Source organism: Micromys minutus (genome assembly GCF_963924665.1).
Source record: "Micromys minutus genome assembly, chromosome: 1".
NCBI classification, from domain to species: Eukaryota; Metazoa; Chordata; class Mammalia; order Rodentia; family Muridae; genus Micromys; species Micromys minutus.
The window spans coordinates 43,807,522-43,816,056 of NC_137969.1; the positions used below are offsets into that span (position 1 = coordinate 43,807,522).

The window sequence follows — 8,535 nt, forward strand, 5'->3', positions numbered from 1 at the left end:
TACAAACTACAACAGGGGAGACAGATCAGTGGCTGCCTGACCTACGTTAAGTTGGAGGCACTTATCTATGCACCAACCTCTCAGAACCGTGTATCAAACAGTAAGGTCAGTGCATGAAGAATACCACAGTTTATATTTTATTAAGACAGAACTCTGGTATCCACAATATTAGCTCCTTGGATCTCTGAAGCCTCTGAGACATTTTCCTTGCCTTTATCAATATGGGAAACACATGTACATGTGGTCTTATAGCATGTGAGATAAAGGAACCACTGTTAAGCACATGGTCTATGATAAATACATTGTATCTAGAGGCAAATTACAGCATATAATAACCCAGAAGCCATCTCATAGAAAATTCCTTTATTATAGTGCAAATAACTTTCAGCAGTGACATAATGTAACAACACATTTAACAATACTTTACACCACGCAGTAAATAAGAAAGTGTTTCTTTGAAAATATGTCATCATAGGAACATTATCTTTACATTAATGCCGGAAAATGCCAAAGCTCTTTTCTCAAGGTAATAGGGCTTGATCCTGTTTTGGATACTTTTTTCTCTTAATGCACATGGATTTGCCATTTAATGCATCAACTCTAAGAGTGATCTCTTAGGGAGTTTTAGAAAGGTTGGCAAGATTTGAAACTGGGCTTCAAAATTTAAAAAAATAATAATTTTAAGACAGTTCTGGGATATCCCAGGAAGTATAAATCTCTTCTGTTAACTTGATTGATAGACACATTTACTCCAGTTTTGCTGCAGATTGTCTAAAGCCTGCTTATTTCTCCAGAGCCTGATTGTTATCCCTTGGTTTTAGTTATTGCAAAACTAGGGCCCTGGGTGGACAGAACTCCTCGAGTCTGCAAATACTTTCCCCATGAAGCTTTAAGCTGCACTTTCCATCCTGAATCCCCCATGTTACACCTCTCAGGCTGAGGAGAGTGTGAGCTTGTCCTATTTTCTAGCTAGCCATTTGGACAGTGGGCTGTGGCCCGGATTTACTTACTAGCCCCAAATCAACCCATCACACAACTTAGATAGCTCCAAGGAGGCTGACACTACTTTCTATACCAAGCAGCCTCAGGGATTGATTGGCAGTTAGACAGGAAGAAGTCACTTCTGATCCCTCACACTCCCCATGCCCCAAGCTTCTGCTGAACTACCTACCTGTGCCTGGCCACTCAGAAGAGCCCTCCGAGGGGGAAGGATGCTTACTGCATGAATCAAATGCAAACCTTACAAATGTTTTTCAGGGTGTGTTCTAAGTCTCTTGACAAACACTCCTCTGAAGTGGCTTTTCAACCCATGAGAAATTGCTCATGGGCTTAAAAAAATACCTGGAGCTATGAAACAGCCCTCATGGCTGACGGCGGCTGAGAAGTCAGCTAGAACATGAAGCTTTGTAAGATGCAGCTGGTACTGGTGGACAAGTCTTTGTATATAACACCATGGAACTGTGCTAAACAGTTTCAAAGTTAGAAGAATCCAAATATATCATCTATAAAAATTCCTTATTTTAGTTTGCTTTGTTTATCTTAGACTTTGGTTTTGAAACACTGTCTACATTCTTGACACATGAAGATGACATGGCCACTTCAGTGCCTCTGCATGTTGTATAAAAATCCTTAAAAGTGAAGCAGGACAAGGAGATGCCCTAATAAGACACATACACTGTACAAACAAAACCTAAATTATATATAAATATACCCCACCCAGCATCCCTTTCTTCTCCCACTACCTGTCCAAAGCAATGCCAAAGGCCCTTCTCTCTAGGACCAAAGCAGTGTATGAAACTACAAGCATCCCTAGCCTTGCAGATACATTGATAATCTGCACCCTATTGGTAGTTCTGCAAGTGCAGGGAAACAGTTTTCCTGGAAGCATGATCACTATTGGCTGCACTAAAAACCTGAAATCCTGGGACTTAATCTTTCAGATGACCTAACTGGATCCTATCTTATCAGAGAGGCAGCATTGTCTACTCAGAAGCTCCAAAGGCATTGCTTAGGGATCCTTAGGGAGGGTCTCAGAAGAAAAATTATACAATGAGCTAACAGCCTAGGTTGATATAAATTATTTCTCAGTAAGTAGTTTGGGGCAACTTGCTTCTGCTTTACACTGCATTCTGGAATCATTTTCATAGCATACTATTAAAAACTGATATATAGTTATTTTAAAAGCTGTCTATGCGATCACCTCTTATATGCTTTTCATTAGTTTAATATCAACTTAATGAGCTATTATGTAAATCTAAGTAAGGAAGCCAATACTGTGCTACTTCACAGGAAGGAGGAAAAGCAATGCAAACAAAAGTTCATATCATCGACAAGAACTTTAGAGTTTTATCGAAGTGTTGCAAAAATTTCCCCAAAAGCATTTATAGCAATTTATATTAAGAAGCCAAACTTGAGGGGTAAGGAGAATATGCTCAAATTCTTCAAGGTAAAAATCCACTTATTTTATGCTTGTAATACATAATTTCCCCCTCAGACCTAAGTTAATAATTTGTAGACATTGCTCATTCTCTAATACATTAATACAGATACTAAATATAAATAAATTAATTGAGAACGCTTAAAAATCCAAGGTAACATGATGCTGTGCTAAGAAACAAAACAACAACAAAAAAAACAAAACGACCCCCAAGAAAACATAAAAAGCGAACCCCGCACAATCTACATTCTATGTAAATACCCTGACCAAAATGTCGGTTGTGCTACGCAATTCCACTTCAGTGCAGAAACGCATTGGCGTTGATGTACCGTTGTTGTTTGTTTGTAAGGTCTTTAGCATGTTTGCTTCTAAGTATCACCTTACTTTGCAATGATAAGTAATTGCTACCAAATCACAAACCATCACAAGTCCATTTTAGTTTAGTCTGAATAAAATCCAGCACAGATATATTATTACTTTGTTCTGGGCATAATAGTGGCTCAGTATTTTTCTTGTGAGCTTTCTTCTTCTGGGCAAAACACAGATGAAATTGTCATCCTGAACTTCAGCTGCACAGACAGAGATGGTGAAGTCTGCCTTTGTTTTTGTTATCTCTTTGAGTCTCCAGATCTCCCTAGGACACTTCTTTCAGACAGTCCTGTAGATGTGGCACCTGATCGATCATATTTGCAATAGAAGTGCTTCAGACATCAGCCAAGTTTGGTGATCTGGAGGTCCCCATTGATCTTTATGGTGTCAATTGCAGATAATGTTTGAATACGGTGGTAAAAATCAAAAAGTTGGTGTCCATCCACAAACACTCTGAAACGTGGGTGCTCGCAAAGAATCTCCACCTAGAGGAAACAAAATAATAACAGTGTATACTTTTGGATGAACCCTACTCGAGGCAGGAAAAAAGCCAACAATACAACCATACTTTACTATAGAGAAGAAAAGCAATGCCCACAGTAAATCTCAAACATCACAAATTGCTGAACCCTAGCATACAGAGTGCTGGGTCCCAACTCTCACTTCAGAAAGTGCAGAGCAAGGTCTCAAAATCTGCACTCTAACCCGAGCTCAGGAAGGGCTGGGATGCCGGAGCAGGGAACCCACTCCGAGAATCACTGGTACAGAGCAGTGAAAAATTTAGAAGGGACAGTTCCTACCCTACTCCAGGTAGTGGTATGAAGGAGCACCAATCTGTTTTCATGACACTTGATGTCAAACAATCCATCCTTCCTACAGTGGGGGGGAGGGGGGCTCTCCTGATGCATGACTGGTAGCCATTAGTAGCATCTAATAACAGTCTAGACAATCATGGTAAACACTAAGGGAGATTACACAGTAATTACCATTGGACCAAGAATGTGTAATTAACAAGGCTTTGTTAACGCAAACAAACACTGACTCCACATGATAAACCTTTTCCCTCTCTTCCCTCTCTTTTTTCATAATTCACCACAAAGGTTTGTTTGGTTTTTTTTTTTTTTTTTTTTTTTTTTGAGACAGGGCTTCTTTGAGTAGCTCTGGCTGCCCTGGAACTCATTCAGGCTGGCCTCAAATTCACAGAGGTCTGCTTTTAGAAAAGCATTGGCAATTATCATGTAGAGACTTCATAGGTAATATTAGTCACATTTAATTCATATTACTGCTTAAATTATATCACCAAGAAATTGTATTTCATCCCATCTTTTGTAAAAAAAAAAAAATTTTTTTTTGAGACAGGGTTTCTCTATGTAAGCCTGGCAGTCCTCAAATTTACTCTGTAGATCAGGCTGGCCTTGAACTCACAGAGAGCCACCTGCCTCTGCCTCCTGAGTGCTGAGATTAAAGGCGTGCACCACCACCTGGCATATTTCACTCCATATTTTGTTGCTGGGAAGCAATGTATCCACTCCAGTCAGAAGCTCACAATCATGAACTAGGCAGAAGGATTTGTCATCTGAGACAGCTCTGTGGAGGAAATACTCGACTGGCAAGTCAGAGGACCCATGTTTAATTCTCTAAACTTCCACAAAAATGCCAGGTCCCAAATGCACCTGTAACACCAAGCAGTAGAGTGGTGGAGATCTAGGGTCACTGGTCAGCCCAGTTCAGCCACATCAGTGTGATCCAGGCCAATGAGAGACTCTGGTTCAAAGGAAGTAGATGGTGTCCTAAAGATGACACCTGAATGGCCTTCTAGCCTGCAAGTGCTCAAGCGTGTGTGTGTGTGTGTGTGTGTGTGTGTGTGTGTGTGTGTGTGTGTGTGTAAGCATGGCTTACCATTGAAGAACCTGGCATAGCAAGAGGAGCCCAAGAGGACTTACCATTCTAAAGGAGGAGCTAAGGTAAGGGTAACTTGCTAGATTATGGTTGCAAGGGGAACAATCTCATTTCTTTTACTGACGTAAAGTTAGGGCGTTTTGTTCTGTTCTAGACTCTGTGGAATGAGAAACAGTCGCAGGCCTTGAGAAGGTCCATGTGAGGTACAAGGCATATGTAGCATGGTGCATATGTAGCATGGTGCTTTTAACCAAGGAGCCATCATTGTGATGTAGGGTAAGACTCATGAGACAACAGCCTCATCACCAGGCCTGGCATATAAGTTATATTCCTGACTTCACCTCTTATTCGTCCTACAGAGGAAGGTCCTGCTTCTGCTGCCTGGCAATAGCAAGGCTGGGTTGTTTCCTGCCTATTAGAGACTGGGAGCAAACCCAAGCCCAGGGGAAGAAATTTGTCAGCCATACAGCTTGTGACCATGAAAGAGACAAGCTTAATTAACCCACATGGGAAAATAAATACACAAATATGGACTCATTAGCAAAGGGAACAAGAGAAAATGAAATGATAGCCACTAAATTGTTTTAAACCCACAACTAATAAAGCTTTGAGCTACCTAAGGCCAAGAAACATGAAAACTCTAGATCTTATTAATATTTAATAATCAATCAGATACCTGGGAGTAGGTTATTTATGTGCCTAACACTATATTGGAAATTACACGAAAAATTATTACTAGATTTATACTCCCAGATTGACCTGGTTGCACAGAACTGTAATCTAAGCTACTCTGCAAACTGAGCCAGGAGGATTACAAATTCAAGGCCAGCCTGGGAATTCAGTAAGATCTTGTATCAAAACAAAAATCAAAAAGAGGACTGGGAGTATAGCTAAGTTGTAGAAACTTTACCTAATGTGCGTAAGGCCTTGGGTTCAATCCCCAGTAACACCCCAAAAGTTAACAAATAAATAATTAATACCTCTGCACTGGCTAAGCAGAATTATGATTAAGTACTTAGCAATTAGGTATGCATCCATTAACTAAACATATGGGCAGAAGAGAATCAAGAGCTACTATGGCAAGCATTAATGTCTATCAGCAAGCAGATCTCTTTTGTTGTTTTTTATTCTTTTCTCCGGGCTGGGAGACAAGTTCCGGGCAACAAGTTTCTTGGACATGAAGAGATTCTTAAAGAGCTCTTGGCACATAGTGGATACAGAGTAGCAGGGGCCCTGCCAGCACTGCATCAGGCACTCGAGGTACCTACCCTGAACGGTTGGTCTGGGATGAACGGGAAGTAAGGGATTGCCGACTGCTCTTCGCCTCTTTCCCCTGATATACAAGAGTTTCTGAGGAGCTGCCGGTCTGTGAACACAGCTTTGAGTTCGATTGCCACATCAGCAGGAGGATCTTCAGAATCACCACAGGTCAAGCTGATGGCGAAGCTAAAAAGGCAACAGTGTCACTTAGCCAAGAGTTAGATGTAACATTTTAACTTGACCCAGTTCCTCCCTCCAGTGGGTTCATCAGCTTTTAATGGGCTGCTACTGTTTACACAGAGTTTAAACACAGAGAAAGATTCCACTCAAACCAATAGATTTTGTTACCTAAAGCAGGCTCTGGTGACAACGTCAGTGGAACTGAAAATAATTTCAGCTGAAGACTTTAAATGCCCCAGGCCACCTGGACCTTAATCCTTTCCAGAGTTCTCAAAACCAGCCACAGGAATTGACAAGGGGAAACATCGTGTAAGTTTGGCTCTTATTTATTCTAACAGGTTTGGTTACAACTACAGTGTTTCAAAACCATACAAAAGAAAAAGAAGTCTTTTGGCCCTCTCAAGGGTCAAAGATTAACTGTAGGCCTATTTTTATCATCACTGATATAAATAGCTATCTGGAGAGATGATGGCTAGGATTCATACACATTCTTCTCATGGGAACATGGTACTTTCTTGGCACTCCTAACTAGCGACACTGTCTGCAAATAGAGGAAGAGAAGGAGGAGGCAGCCACCGTTCGGCAATGGTAGGGCTCTGCCCTTACCTTTCCGGGTTGAGATCTACGATGCCCATCACTAATACCTTCTTGCCTGGTCTCATGCCACCTTTAATGTGCCCACAAAATGGAACTATCTGCAAAGGAGGAGGGGAGACACAGGAAGTTTACCGGCTGATAGAGAAGAGCCAAACCCTTGGCCTTGAGAACCTGACCCATCAGAAAGCAAGGAAATGCACCAGACGGGAAAAGGATAAAGGCAGAGACACGGAGCACATTGATTTACCAGTCGTGGGAAGTACACATCGGCTTGAACTGGAGAACCCAGGGAGTTGTTTAAGTGCCCATCATCAAGTTTCTAAAAATAGAAGCACACAGATTGGCTTTCCACAGACCCTTGTTTATTATGGAAGGATGGGGAATTAACAAAAATCTGTCGGGATCTAGCAGCCCTCCACAGACTCATAGGCAGTCGTCTACATGTGATGCCTCTTTATAGCCCATTAAATAACCGCGAAACAAAACCCGGCCTTTCCACCCACTCTAAGCCTCTGATGATCCCCAGGCTTTTGAGACTGGATCAAATTCAAGGTCGCGGCCCACCGGGGAAGCAAAGCCCGTGTAGGTGGGCGGCAGGCCCCTCTCCAAGCACAAACGCTCCCGGAGTCTCTGTCCTCGGGCCTGTCCCTTAGGGACCTGGCTGGGGTGCAGCGACAGCGCTCCGCTTCTCTGGGGAGCCCTCGGTGCGGGACCGTTTCCAATGGGGGAAATCCCGGCCGCCGGGGCCGCAGCCCCGCGGTAACCCACGTGCACGCACACGCGCCCGGCGCGCACCTGGCGGGCGCTCTCCCACCCCGCGCCTGGGGCCCCCGAGCTCCCACCCCGCGGCGGCTGACAGGTACCGCGCTCCCCGCGGCGCCGCCGCTCCGTAGCCCTCGCCCCGGCCCTCCGAGCTACCCGCTTCGCGGGCGGCTGCCGCACTCACCACCACGGCGTCGCTGTCGGCCACCGACCCCGCCATGTTCCTGCAGCGAGCGCCGGGGACGCGGCGGCGGGCGCGGGTCCGAGCCCGGCGCGCGCACTCACGGGCGCGCGCGCACGTCTCAGGCTGGCGCGGGCGCAGGCCCGGGAGGGGGAAGGAAGGCGGGCGGCGCGGAGGTCACGGCGAGGAGGGGGTGACGGTGGCGAGGGCCGCAGTGCGTCGGCTTGGGGTGGCATTTAAAGGCAGCAGGGCTCGGCTGAGGAACCGAGGACCGGGAACAGGGCGGGGACGCGGCCCGGGCGCCGCGGCTGGCTCAGCGTGCCCTGCCCTGCGGCCATTGGACGGTGGCTGGAGGCCGGGGAGGGCGGTGGCCTGTCGGCGGGTAGGTGGGTGGGGCTGGGGAAGGGGGGGTGAAGGGAGGGCCCAGGTGGGCAGGTGACAGGTGCTGGGGACACTCCTGGCCACTCACTCACTCACTCACTCACTCACTCACTCACTCACCTCCTCCACATCCTGGGGGACTGTTGGGGTGGATCGGGAGCGAGGTTGAGAGGAGGTGGAGGACTCCAAAGAGGAAGACCTGTATAGCTTCTTTCAGAGAATTCCAACCTAGTGGGAGGAAATAGTTTCTCGGTCTGAGGAGGAGGAGAATGGTGAGTCCAAGGCGTGCAGAAGAATACATTTGACCCTAAATAAAGAAGCAGCCGGGCCTCTAGGGCGGCAGTTTGCTGAGTACCGACCAACCCTCTGCGCCCAGGGAAGCGCAGGCACGTGCCAGGGTCCCTGCTAGCATTTTTCAGCAGGTGCCTGGACAAGCCGCAACTTAAACTGGACACAGTCTCTGTCCTTA

The 8,535-nt window shown here is 45.5% G+C and overlaps 1 protein-coding gene across 1 annotated transcript; it reads right to left on the bottom strand.

The window, feature by feature from the left end:
- Positions 1-359: 359 nt before the first annotated feature.
- Positions 360-7,908, bottom strand: LGALSL (galectin like). Its single transcript, XM_080919347.1, has 5 exons — positions 7,689-7,908; positions 6,990-7,061; positions 6,752-6,840; positions 5,974-6,151; positions 360-3,291 (listed from the first exon to the last, which is right to left on the bottom strand). Exons 1-5 carry the CDS (start codon positions 7,722-7,724, stop codon positions 3,148-3,150), a joined length of 519 nt encoding a protein of 172 aa, XP_080775473.1. The 5' UTR covers positions 7,725-7,908; the 3' UTR covers positions 360-3,147.
- Positions 7,909-8,535: the final 627 nt, after the last annotated feature.